Source organism: Canis lupus, chromosome 24 (genome assembly GCF_011100685.1).
Source record: "Canis lupus familiaris isolate Mischka breed German Shepherd chromosome 24, alternate assembly UU_Cfam_GSD_1.0, whole genome shotgun sequence".
NCBI classification, from domain to species: Eukaryota; Metazoa; Chordata; class Mammalia; order Carnivora; family Canidae; genus Canis; species Canis lupus.
In genome coordinates this window covers 21,109,233-21,123,281 of record NC_049245.1, presented here as the reverse complement: position 1 = coordinate 21,123,281, position 14,049 = coordinate 21,109,233, and the positions used below count along the sequence as shown (strand labels likewise).

General features: G+C 39.7%; 1 protein-coding gene and 1 pseudogene across 1 annotated transcript; both read left to right on the top strand.

The window, feature by feature from the left end:
* The first annotated feature begins 1,225 nt into the window (after positions 1 to 1,225).
* DEFB129 (defensin beta 129) lies at positions 1,226 to 3,604 on the top strand. Its single transcript, NM_001284488.1, has 2 exons — positions 1,226 to 1,283; positions 3,162 to 3,604. The coding sequence occupies exons 1-2, from the start codon at positions 1,226 to 1,228 to the stop codon at positions 3,602 to 3,604; spliced, it is 501 nt and encodes a 166-aa protein (NP_001271417.1).
* An 839-nt stretch (positions 3,605 to 4,443) lies between these two features.
* LOC111092239 lies at positions 4,444 to 5,578 on the top strand (annotated as a pseudogene).
* Positions 5,579 to 14,049: the final 8,471 nt, after the last annotated feature.

Here is a 14,049-nt window from a genome sequence, read left to right as displayed (position 1 = left end):
GAATGCTAGTTGATGCAACCACTATGGAAAACGGTGTGGAGATTCCTCAAAAAATGACAAATAGATCTATCAGATGATACAGCAGTTCCACCTCTGGGTTTTCTGAAAGAAACAAAAACATTAACTCAAAAACATATATGCACTCCCAGGTTCATTACACCATTATTCACAATAGCAAGACATGAAAGCAATGTTTAGTGTACCTTGATGAATGATGAATGAATGGCTAAAGAAAATGTAATATATATAATGGATTATTATTTGTCCATAAGAAAGAAAATAGTGCCATTTGCAACAACATGGGTGGGCTTTGAGGGCATTATGCTAAGTAAATTAAGTCAGACAGAAAAAAGCAAATACCATATGATCTCATATATACAGCATCTAAAAAGAAGATGAACTCATAGATACAGACAACAAATCAATAGTTTCCAAGGTACAGAGGAGGAGCAAAGGGGTAAAATGGGTAAAGATCATCAAATGGTACAATCATCCAGTTATAAAATCATCAAGTCTCAGGGGTGTAAGTTACTGCATGGCAACTATAGTTAATAATGCTGTACTGTATATTTGAAAGTTGCTAGAGAGTAAGTCTTAAAAGTGTGGTGATGGATGTTAACTAGACTTACCATCATAATCACTTCACAATTTATACAAATATTGAATCATTATGTTGTACACTTGAAACAAATATATTATATGTCAATTACATCTTAATAAAAAGGAAGTTAAAGTTATGCCAAGAGCTGCCTCCAACAAACTCATTCAATATGCATGTACTGAGCTCTTATGTTGATCCAGTGCCCATGCTAAACATGGAGACACCAGTACAAAAAAAAAAAAGATAGTCCTCTGAGACTCAATGATTATAGCAATTTCTGCGCTTCTGACTCTCCCATGTTAAGTGCGTTAGGCATAATTAGCTGACAAACAGAAAAATAAATATATTACTCTTGCCATGCTCACGTATTACGAAGGAGGGATGCAAAGAGCTTGCACTTTCTTTCATATCTTATATGCCCTATGTTTCTCCCAAGATCAAGAGCAGGGAATGTGTTGCACAGAAGTGTTCAGGGAAGGCTGTTCTCAGAATCAGTGAAAACATAGCTGCTGTGAGCTCTGGCTGCACTTCACTGCTCATGGCCTAAGGCCATGAAGAGGCCAATAAAGGCTGGAGCTCAAGAACGCCAACCCAGATCCAAGGTTACCTCTCTGGCACCCAGCCATGAAGCTCCTTTTTACTATCTTTGCCAGCCTCATGCTACAGTACCAGGTGAACACAGGTAATGTGGAATCCTGGGTTTAGAAAGGGTCGGTAAGAGGAAGCAGGGATTTGGCTGTCCATGACAATGGGAACCCAAGCAATGTTGAAAAAGGAGATGCCCAAACGGACAGCTGAAGAGTTTATTACCTCAGTCATGCATCATCCCCCATGCATCCCCATAGGCCCCAACCCTAGACTCTGTCTGATAGGGATACACAGGGAGCTATAGAGAAAGCAGGAAGTTATCTGTATACTCAGAAACTATCCAACATATAAGGGCTGCCCTCCTGCCCTCTACATGGCTATCATCTGGGACTCAGCCAAGTCTACCTCATTTTTGCTCTATTTCTAATTTAAAACATCTTTTGAAGCAAATGTTCATATTAGGAATATGGAATAAGTCCTTACCCTTATGTCAAAAAATCTCTTCTAAGGATCCAGTACATAGGTCTATGTTCTCCATCCCAACTTTTTCAGATTTTTACAGAATTTCATCCCTTTTCTTAGGCTTTGTCTTCTTGGAAACCCCCAAATCATGCATCCGGGCATCTAGGAATACATTTTAGCAAACAGCTGAACCAGAGGATTGGCCATTGTTTTTTGGAAAGAATAAAGAAGCACGAAGACTTGTTTCAGAATAAAAGAATCACCTTGATATTTAGAATAATTGGCAGAGAAGGGAAAGTGAAAGAGTCGAGATATTTCTAATATTTTTAACTGGGACCTTAAGAGGAGAGTGGTAACATAAGCAAGTATGGCTGTGGTCTTGGGCAAAGTCACTTAGCTACTTTGAGCCTCAAATTCCTCATGAGTATAGCAGGTCAATCAATGTAGCTGCTTGAAATATAAGAATTTTACTGTTTTGTCTCTAGAAAGAAATGGTGTTGAAATGTATGTGAATATTAGGTGCTACATAAGCTTCTTGTTATTTATGGAAAATCAGTTGAATTGTTAAGATTACAGAGTGAGAGAGAACTTTCTTGATTCAGAAAAAAGGGTGAGACATTGGGATTTTAAAAATCAGCAGATGAAGATGGAGTACCAAACAAAGCAGAGGATTTAGAGCTATAGATAACCATGCAGGAGATACTTTGATAGAGATGAGATTAAGGCTGTGATGATGAGTAAGGCCTCTGAGGGACAGAATGTCCAGAGAGACTGCAAAAGATAGAACACCATGCCCCAGGAACCACAGGTCAAGTGATTGTCAAGGAGGGTGAGGTCCATGGACCACTGGGTTTGGCAAGAAGTCAGCATTCCTAAAATTCTAACTGATCTCTTTTGAAAGTCTTTCTTGGATTAGTTTTATGACAGATTTTGCTCTTGTTGGTATTTCCTAGGTTTATGAGGAAAGATAGTGATTCTCTGTAAGAGTCTACAATGTCTAAGTGTTTACAATGTCTAATTGTCTAAGCTGTAGGTCTAAAATCCTATCCTGGGGGTGCCTAGGTGGCTCAGTTGGTTAAGCATCTGCCTTCAGCTCAGGTCATGATCCCAGGGTCCTGGGATTGAGTCCTGCATCAGGCTCTCTGCTCACCTGGGAGCCTGCTTCTCCAGAACCCTTCCTCTGCCTCTCACCATTGCCCCTCTCCCTCCCCCCACAGCCACTCTCTCTCAAGAAATAAATTAAAATTCTTTTTAAATATAAAATCCTATCCTGAAGAAAAAAAAATGTATTCCCTTTTCTTCTTTCCTCTATGTGCCCTTGATTTTAAAAGTTACTCAATGAGGGGGACTAGAGAGATTTATTTTGGATTTCAGGCGTGTATAAAAACTTCCTTGGCCTGTCAGCTGCTTCCATCAACATCCCTAGACACTGCACTTAAAACTTAGCATTAATAAACATCATATCTAGCTATTAACCTTAGCCAAATGGTTTTCTCTTTTCTTTGTACAGAGTATTTTGGCTTGAGAAGATGTTTAATGGGTTTTGGAAGATGCAGAGACCACTGTGCCATGGCTGAAAAAGAGATACAGAAATGCAAAAAGAAAAAATGTTGCATTGGACCAAAAGTGGTTCAAATGATAAAAAACTACATGCAAAATGAAATGTCCCACACACTTGAGGGCTCCCAAGAACAACTACCAATTAACAAGAATTTTGATGTTGAGATGCAAACAAAAAATCGTATTTTATCTCTTCTCCCCAAAAGCAAAAGCATCAGCCCTTTTGCCAATGTTAGCACTCTTATTATCTCAAATACCACCAATATAAACTCTGTCATCGCCAACCCTGTGTTCTCAGGAAAGACTTCACATACTGCAATTTCTACCAAGAGTGACACCAAAGAAAGGAGAGATTCAGATACTGACTCCCCACCACCAGCACCACCACCATAGGCATTGCCAACACCATGGCTGGAGCCGGAGGAAACGGATGAGCAGGGATGTGAGTCTTTCCCTTAAAACACCAAGTTCCTCTCTATCTTTGCTAGCTGTAAAATGAAACATAAGACTGTTTCCTCTGTTGTCAGTCATTCAATAAATACTGATTAAGCACCTATAGTTTACTTAATGTTATCATTCTCACAGAAACCTCACAGAGGAGATAGAACTGGAGAGGAATGGAATTTTAGTTTTCATGCCCAAGAGAGAAAGCAAGCACCAGGAATGAAGACTGTATCATTGAATTTGGCTCATGGATGGCCCAGATTAGGCCTCTGTAACAAGGATTTATGGTTCTCATGTCATGTGCCTTTCTTGAGATAACAGGACGAAAAACATCAAGAGACATTTTTCTTTTCATAGATTTTGTGGAAAAGGCCCATATGCAAAAACAGAATGTGCAAGGGCAAGTCTAGCTTCCCTACAGAAGAGCATAACTCAGTTCATGGAACCATTTAAGATAAAAATATGGGAGAATAGAGGAAGGGAGGAGGGGTAAGGGGAAGGTATGGGACTTCTGTCTCTGAGCCAAAGCATTTCAACAAGATTCCTGGGGATCCCTGGGTGGCTCAGCAGTTTAGTGCCTGCCTTCAGCCCAGAGTGTGATCCTGGAAAACCAGGATCGAGTTCCTGCATGGAGCCTGCTTCTCCCTCTGCCTGTGTTTCTGCCTCTCTCTGTGTGTGTGTGTGTGTGTGTGTGTGTGTGTGTGTCATGAATAAATAAATAAAATCTTAAAAAAAAAAAAAAAAAAAACAAGATTCCTGACAGGACAATAGGCAATAGGCAGAGCGATGCTTCCAATAGATACAGAATGCAGACTACAAATGCAAACCATATGAGTAATTTTGAATTTTCTAATAGCTACATTTAAAAAAGCAAAGCTAGATGAAATGAATATTAAAAATGCAAATTATTTAATGCAATAAATCTAAAACATCATTTCAACATATAATCAATATAAACATTGAGATGTTTTGCATTCTGTTTTTGTACTAAGTCTTTGAAATCTCATATGTATATTACCATTACAGCACATTTCTCTCATAACTTCAACTCCTGCTAAACATGTGTTTCCTGAAGAACCCCAAGCATCTTATGAGTGAGTCCCTCCCTACTACAGCTATTTGCCAAACTCTTGAATTACTTGTTGTCAAACAATTTGCATTTTTGCACACACACACTGGGTTTGAGTTTACTAATAAATCAAAAATTACTATGGAGGGGAGGGGGGCCCTTTTGTGCTCAGTTCCTATGTACACACTTTGAAGCCATGAGTCTGACTTCCAATTCCAGCACAGTAGTTGAGTGGATCACAGCAGTTACCATTGCTGCTGGGACAGTTGCAACTGGTTATCTAGCTTACAAAAGATTTTGTGTCAAAGATCATTGCAGCAAATCTATCCAGAAAGACAGTCCCAAGATAATACATGATTTTGACACAGAGGGTTTGAGAGATAAAGCTGTACACTGCTGTTACTAAAGCTCCGAAAAGTTTCTGTGATGGGGCTCACACAAAACATAACAGGCTGGAGACAACATGAGACCTCTAATTATGAAGAAAAAAGAAACTTAAACAGTTTTGATGCTGCAAACTGACTTGTCATGATGTTACCTGAATGTTTAATTAACTTGACCACCACTATCTAATTCAACTTCCCTAGATTCTTTGCAAACTGCAACTTTCACATTCACAGCATTTGCCCTACTTAAAACATTGTGGTGCATATTTGCTTTAAAAAAAATAGGGAAAAATAAAAACCAACTTCATTGTTTGTGGGATATCTTAGTCTTAAAAGGATCTATTTGGGCAGGCCTGGTGGCCCAGTGGTTTAGCGCCACCTTCAGCCCTGGGCGTGATCCTGGAGGCCCAGGATCAAGTCCCACCTCAGGTTCCCTTGCATGGAGCCTGCTTCGCCCTCTGCCTGTGTCTCTGCCATTCTCTCTCTGTGCCTTTCATGAATAAATAAATAAAAATCTTTAAAAAAAAAAAAAGGATCTATTTTTTAATTTAAAATAATGACATTAGAATACAGTTGTATGTTGAAGTTCACATATTAAATTATTCTCAAAATCATGTATATGCAGATTGTATTTGTGAGATTCAAAGAAAAATGATCACTGTCATAATAATTAGTGAACCTAAACTGTAAATTGGGTATGATTCAGCTACATTAATTTCTTAATACAATCTAGGAAAACATCTATTATGACCTTGACTTTCTTCTTTTTTTAAGTTTTTATTTAAATTCCAGTTAATTAACATACATTATAATATTAGTTTCAGCTGTACCTTGATTTTCTTCTTAACAGTGGTAAGGACACTGAATGAATATGGCTTCATGCTTTCACAGTTTCAATCAAAATGAACTATAAATGTTATTCCACTTAACTGCAAGTAGGCCAGGTCAAGGGGTGGTAACTTTTGTATTCAATTTTTTTCAAGATTTTATTTATTTATTCATGAGAGACACAGAGAGAGAGAGAGAGAAAGGCAGAGACATAGGCAGAAGGAGAAGCAGGCTTCATGCAGGAAGCCCGACTTGATCCTTGAGTCGGGGACTTGATCAAGTTCTGGGACTTGATCCCAGAACTCAAGGATCACGCCCTGGGCTGAAGGCAGACACTCAACCACGGAGCCTCCCAGGCGTCCCTGTATTGATTTTTTTTTAAGCACATTTATTTCTTCAGCCATTCAGCAAATATTTTTTAGCATTTACTCCTTCCTAGTCTCTGAGCAACACACTAAGGATTGGGAGATAAATGACCTCTGATTGCTTTTGTATTGTAAAACATTCACAGTCAACTGAGATAGAGAAATAGAAAGCAAATGACTGTGGAACAATACGATGCCACAGTAAAAGTGCTCACTGCACTAGCAAGTAGAAGAGCCTTCAGGGGTGTCTGGGTAGAGCAGTCAGGTAAGCTTCTGACTCAGGTTGTGAAATGGATTCCTGCATCAGGCTCTACACTCAGTGCAGGAGTCTACTTGGGATTATCTCTCCCTCTCCCCTTCCCCGCCGCCCTCCCTCTACCCAACAGCATAGCTCTCACTCAAATAAATAAATCTTTAAGAAAAAAAAAAAAGAGCCCTCAGCCCTGGTTAGGCAGGAGGTGGGTGCAGAGGCTGAGGAAGAGGGGAAAGAGGGGTGGGCTCTAGGAGGAGGCAATACCTGATCTCTTAAAGACTGAGTAAAGTTAGGTCTCTTTGTGTGAGGTGGGACTTTTGGAGATAGGCAGAGAGACTGCATGACTAAGGGTGTGGGGAGGAAGAAAAGGAGAGAGAAAAGAATGTATGGACTCTCCATTGCCAGAGAGCCTGGGCATTTGAGTAAGAGAGATATTTATCTGATCTTTGGGATTTGAGTAGGAGAGAACCTTGAAAGCCCATTTAGCAATCCAAGCCCCAAAGTCAGAAGACCTGAGGGACCCTCATCCTCGACCTCCTCGAGGTTATTAGGCAGCACTCAAATCATCCTTTACAAATGAGATGCATTCACTTGCCATCAGGGAAATACAAATCAAAACCACAATGAGATACCACCTCACACCAGTGAGAATGGGGAACATTAACAAGGCAGGAAACCACAAATGTTGGAGAGGATGTGGAGAAGGGGAGCCCTCTTGCACTGCTGGTGGGAATGTGAACTGGTGCAGCCACTCTGGAAAACTGTGTGGAGGCTCCTCAAAGAGTTAAAAATAGATCTGCCCTACGACCCAGCAATTGCACTGCTGGGGATTTACCCCAAAGATACAGATGCAGTGAAACGCCGGGACACCTGCACCCCGATGTTTATAGCAGCGATGGCCACAATAGCCTAACTGTGGAAGGAGCCTTGGTGTCCATCAAAAGATGAATGGATAAAGAAGATGTGGTTTATGTATACAATGGAATATTCCTCAGCCATTAGAAATGACAAATACCCACCATTTGCTTCCATGTGGATGGAACTGGAGGGTATTATGTTGAGTGAAATAAGTCAATCAGAGAAGGACAAACATTATATGGTCTCATTCATTTGGGGAATATAAAAAATAATGAAAGGGAATAAAGCGGAAAGGAGAAAAAATGAGTGGGAAATATCAGGTGGGGAGACAGAACATGAGAGACTTAAGTCTGGGAAACGAACTAGGGGAGGTGGGCAGGGGGTGGGGGTGACTGGGTGACAGGCACTGAGGGGGGCACTTGATGGGATGAGCACTGGGTGTTATTTTATATGTTGGCAAATTGAACACCAATAAAAAATAAATTTATATTTAAAAATGAGATGCATTCACTGTCTGTTGAACTCAGAGAAGATGCTAGTGGTGTTTCTGGTCTCAAGGGAGTGAGGGATATAGGGGTCTGATTTCAACTAAGTGATTTCATCCTTTGCTACATTTAACTGCAAGTTTATAGGAAATTCAGAGAATGGAAAAACAACTAAACAATCCCACAAGGAAATAATCGGATGAATCAAGAATCAAGTTTTCTATAAGAGAACCGCCTCAGCTCTTGAAAAGACAATGAGAGGGAGGACTACTCTAGATTTAAAAAGGAATGAAGAGCCATAACAACAAAATGTAATGCATTGTCTTTAATTGGATCTTGGTTTAAAAAGGGAACAAAAAATTGCAAAAGACAATTGGGGGCAGCCCAGGTGGCTCAGCGGTTTAGCACCACCTTTCAGGCCAGGGTGTGATCCTGGAGACCCAGGATGGAGTCCCACGTCAGGCTCCCTGCATGGAGCCTGCTTCTCCTTCTGCCTGAGTCTCTGCCTCTCTTTCTCTTTCTCTCTCTCTCTCTCTCTCTGTAAATAAATAAAATCTTTAAAAAAAAAAAAAAAAAAGACAATTGGGAACAATTAGGGAACTGAATATGTTGTCAGGAATGCCATGCCTCCCACTAGCTTCTGGGGCTCTAATTTGTCCATGCTTCTTATGCAGATCTTGCCCTTCTACTACCTCATAAAAAAGGATTGCTGATATGCATCCATTGGCTGCAGCTTCACCTTCTAGCATTACTGTTATCAGCCCAGTCATGGCCTTGACACCATTCCTCCAGCCATGGTTCCAGCCTCTCAAACACACGACCCTTGGAGTCAGATTGACATGAATATGAACTTTATTTCTGCTACTTACTTATAGTAGAACCTCTACTAAGAAACTTGAATTTCCACTGCCTCCAATCTTTTATATTTTTTTTATTTTTTTTTTATTTATTTATGATAGTCACACACAGAGAGAGAGAGGCAGAGACGTAGGCAGAGGGAAAAGCAGGCTCCATGCACAGGGAGCCCGACGTGGGATTCGATCCCGGGTCTCCAGGATCACGCCCTGGGCCAAAGGCAGGCGCCAAACCGCTGCGCCACCCAGGAATCCCCCTCCAATCTTTTATATGCAAAATGGGGAAAATATTCCTTGCCTGGAATAACTGCTAAAAGTACTAAGTGATATCACTTATCTAACACTCCGGAACACTCTGTAGCCCAGTTATACTCAATAGAAATGGGTTCTTTTCTTCCCATGTCATAAATCAGGCCAAGCCTGTGTTCATCTTATGTTTCTGGTCTTTCATCCATTCCAGAACTATTTAATGAGGACCTAGTATGTATGGAGTAAGTGCAAAAGAAATCAACACCTCCATCAACCATGGATCTCCTAAGCTGTGAAAGAAATATATGCTAAAGTGAGAATCTAAATGCATGAGTCCAGCCTCTCTGAGCACCACTCCATCCCAAAACTTCCTCTCCTAGTGTAGGCTACCCATCTGGACATGACCCCAGGAATTTCAGTTAAGAAAAAGTCTGTGTAAGAAAAAGCAAAGTATGGGAAAGGGCAGAGGACCTAAACCGTGGAGTCCCTTGGCATCTAACTATCTATGGAAAGAACAGGGTCCAAGAATAATTTGTTATAATCAGAAATGCTTCTTTTCAAGGCAGCTCCATGGGCCTAAAGCCAAAACTATGTCTGATGAAGCACCCAAAGGTGTCATCAGCCCTCCAAAGTTAGCATCACCTATAGTACCTTGCCCTGTCCCCACAGAACCCACTTGACTTTCACACATAACAGCTTTTTACAGTAAGTAGTAGTTTTCTTCTCTGCAGATGAGCCCTCTAAGTAAACTCCTGCTCTGGGAAGGCGAGCAGCTTTGACTTTGTTTACTTTAATCTTGTTTTAATTTGGGAAGAGGGAGAGTAATTTGTTGGGTGGTTCTTAAAGGACTTCTTCTGAGCTCTGAAAGGGCTGCATGGTGGCAGAGACAGGTTTTTCATACAGATCAGTGGTCCATGACGTCGTCAACTTTGCGACTTCTCAAACTGGAGTGATAACCCATCAGTCTTTCTCTCTCTAGATAACTTGTATATGTGCATATAGGTGATTTTTAATGATCAGAGAAAGGCTGAAAAATAAATTAAAAAGAAAGGATGGGGGCGGCCTGGGTGGCTGGGCGATTTGGCGCTGCCTTCGGCCCGGAGCCTGATCCTGGGGACCTGGAATCGAGTCCTGCATCAGGCTCCCTGCATGGAGCCTGCTTCTCCCTCTGCCTGTGTCTCTGCCTCTCTCTCTCTCCCTCTCTCTGTCTCTCATGAATAAATAAATAATCAAGAAAGAAAGAAAGAGAGAGAGAGAGAGAGAGAGAGAGAAAGAAAGAAAGGAAGGAAGGAAGGAAGAAAGAAAGAAAGAAAGAAAGAAAGAAAGAAAGAAAGAAAGAAAGAAAGAAAGAAAGAAAGAAAGAAAGAAAGGGCAAGGCACATTTTAGAGGACAAATTATATTAGGAATGATTTTGTAGGGAAGAGGGAGAGAGACATGTACACTGTGTGGTTTAAGTTTGCTGACCAAGTGATCTTTTTTAGACTAAGGGGGCTATATTCTATTATTACTGTGCTAGGAGTATCTGGATGACTGTCATTTTATAATGTTTTGTTTATTTATATATTAGTTTAACTAGGCTCCACACCCAACATGGGACCCAACATGGGGTTTGAACTCATGACTTCAAGATCAAGAGTCACACACTCTACCAACTGAGCAGCCAGGTGCCCTTATAAATTTTGAAATCAGTAAGTGAAAGCCCTACCACTTCGTTCTTTTTTCCGAATTGTTATTACCTTTTGCTTTATTATATAAGTGATAAGATCAGCTTATCAGTTTCTGGGGGAAAAAAATCCTGCTCAAATTTTGATAGTCATTGTGTTGACTCTATAGTCAATAGAGCACGTAAAGAGATGCTCCATCAGAGAAAAGCAAATCCAACTAACAATGGCATTGGTAACATTAGAAAGCTGGATAATGACACATGTCAGAGAAGATGAGGGACATAGGAAACCTCTACTACTACTTGGAGAAATATGGACAGTTCATGTTTCTTAGAACAATGTACTACTTAGTTAAATTAATTATACACTTATCTTATGACTCAAGAATTCTACTCCTCGGTATATCCCAAAGATTTTCCTACCCAAGTCCTAAGAAGGTATGTTCTATGTCATTAGTTACAGCATTATAAGTATTGGCAATACCAATACCAATCTAAGGCAATCTGTATAGCCCTTCTGGAGTGCTGGATCAATAAAATTATATGCATACATACTTTAGAATATAACACATAAGTTAGGAGCAACAGATTCAATCAATATACACATAGCTATGTAGGTGGACATTAACTATTCTGGTCCTGAGTAGAAAAAAAAAAGAAACAGATGTATAATACCATTTATGTAAACTAAAAATACAGGGCACCTGGGGGGTTCAATGGTTGAGCACCTGCCTTTGGCTCAGGTCGTGATCCCAGAGTCCTGGGATCCAGTCCCATATCGGGCTCCCCACAGGGAGCCTGCTTCTCCCTCTGCCTATGTCTCTGCCTCAATCTGTGTGTCTCTCATGAATAAATAAATAAAATTTTTTAAAAAATAAAAATACATGCAGAGAATAACACATTTAAAAGAATATGTAAAGATATTCATTAGATTCATTAGAGCAAATAGTGTATACAGTTAAAGAGAAATGAATGGATAAAACAAGAATAAATGGAGGAGAGTGTTTAATTCAATAGTTGAGATACAAAACAATGGTGAGGATGAAAGGAATAGATAAAAAGAGACAGAGAAGCTTGCACTACAGCCTAGACCAGCTGGGAAGCTTTTGCAAGCTTTTGCCTACTCTTGGCTGCAGTAAAATCATCAAGGCACAAGCTAGCGAACATTCTTAATATGCTTCAAAAATTCAGAGGTTCTGCTAACATGTGAGTGTACAGGAATTACAAACTGTCTTTCTCTTTGCACCTGAGACTACAGATCTACAGAAACTCTACTGAAGTGGAAGACTCCATTATTTTCATGGAGTTTTGCTGCATTTTGTGGCCTCTATGTAGCAGGCAACTAAGCTACCGACTACTTTCTCTTCACCAGATCCAATCAGCACACTGCAGACTGTTAAGATTATCAAGCTTCCTGTGCATCTATGGGAGAAAAAGTAAGACAAGATGATGAGAGGGTACTACAGTCTCTATTAGGTGAAAACAAATTGCATAAGAATTACATGACAGGTAATGATTAATACTGTCAGTTGCTTTCTCACTTGAGTAAGTCTAGGCAAAGAAAGAAAACAATTCATTGGGCTTCCTACTGTCTTCCACCTTGAATTTCAGCTTTGAGCACAATCCTAGAAATAAACACATAATCATGGTGAAAGTACCATTTGATGCTAATGGTAAGATCACTTTGGCTCTAGAGAGTCAATGTATATCTGACAAAGAACCCCTTATAATTCTGGATTTCTCATATCCAGAGTTTATCACTGATATATTCTCACTCTTGGAGGATCTGAGAATTAAAAATCAATCCTGGTAAACAAGATCAATAAATGGAAATTCAATTCAAAAGCAACTCAATTAATTAATAAGTGCCCTATCATGATACCACAGGATACAAAGGGAAGGGTAGCAACCTGGAAGAAGCTCTACAGAAAAGCAATACTAATAATGAGAATATTTAAGAATTATAGAACATTTTTAAAGTGGTAGGTACCATACTCAGAACTTTGAATGTATTATCTCCTTTATCCTAACAACAGCCTTATACATATTATATAAATAATATAACTGAGGTTTCAGTTAAACTGCTAAGGTCACAGATAAGGAGCAGAATCAGGACTTGAATCCATGTCTATCTAACAATAGAACTCCTACACTTAGTTGTCATGCTGCCCTGACTCCCCGTGGCAATAGCTTTGGAGTGTATGCCCAGTGTCTGTTATACACTATGGCATCCACATGGATAACCTCATTTCATACGTTTAGCAATAGCTTGGAAGAAGCTATAGAGGACTTGATTATTACATCTGCTGATGACTCAGTATAAAGAGGAGGAGTGGCAAAGATGCCTATCCTAAAGGAATTAATAAATCCCAAAACACTTGGACAATCCCTGCATTTGCCAAACTTAAGACCTGGTTAGTCCACACTCGGATTATTGCCTTCCCTTCTTACTACCATACTGTAAGAGGAATTGAGGAGAAATGGCATTAGAGTACAGAACAGGAACCATGATGATGAAAGTATTTAAAATTGCTGTTAAGAAACACACACACATTTTGTAAGTCACAAATTCAGTGGTAATACTATATGCTTCTATGTTAAGACATGGGAAGGAAAGGGTTAACAACAGTCCCACAGTCAATCATCTCCTTTATCAGGGATGCTCCTGGAAAGAAAGAAAAAAAAAACAAAGTTGACTATGATATCCCCATTTATCTCCTTATAAACATGCCAGCAGACCTGGCAAACTCACTAATGGTATTCACTAGCAGCATAGACTTTATCTAACAGGATACATCTGCTGCTCTGAATACATCCAGATTGTTTCTAGTAAACAAAACTGGAATCCATAATTTACAAAGGCATGGCTCCTTGAAAAAATGTCATGTATTTATGTTATGCAATTTTCAGAGAATAAAATGAAAATGTCTCTCAATGAAACATCCTCCTTTGTGTGATATGCTCACATGCATCACTTAGACATTACTCAAAGATCTACGTTAAACCCAAACCACAGCTCATTCTAATGAAACACATAGGAGCTGGGAAGCAATGTGGACACCCCAGACTTATTCATGTTTTCCCTGTGCTTCATAATTACTTATATCCTTGAAACTGTAACTAAAGCTTAACGTGAGAAAGACTGCTGATTCGTGTGAATCTGATTTGAATTCAGTCAATCTTTTGTGTTAATCGAGAAAGAAAGCAAGTATTGCTGTGTAAGTATATTCATCTCAAAATTTTTGAGAAACCCCCTCTGGAAAACAGTATGGAAACTCCTCAAAAAAATAAAAATGGAAGTACCATTATTCCACCTCTGGGTATTTACCCAAAGAAAACACAAACACTAGTTCACAAAGATATATAGACCCTTGTGTTTACTA

Coding starts and splice junctions, on each gene's coding strand:
- DEFB129 (NM_001284488.1), top strand. CDS start 1,226: ATGAAGCTCCTTTTTACTATCTTTGCCAGCCTCATGCTACAGTACCAG. Junction 1,284..3,161: donor ACAGTACCAGGTGAACACAG/GTAATGTGGAAT, acceptor TTCTTTGTACAG/AGTATTTTGGCTTGAGAAGA.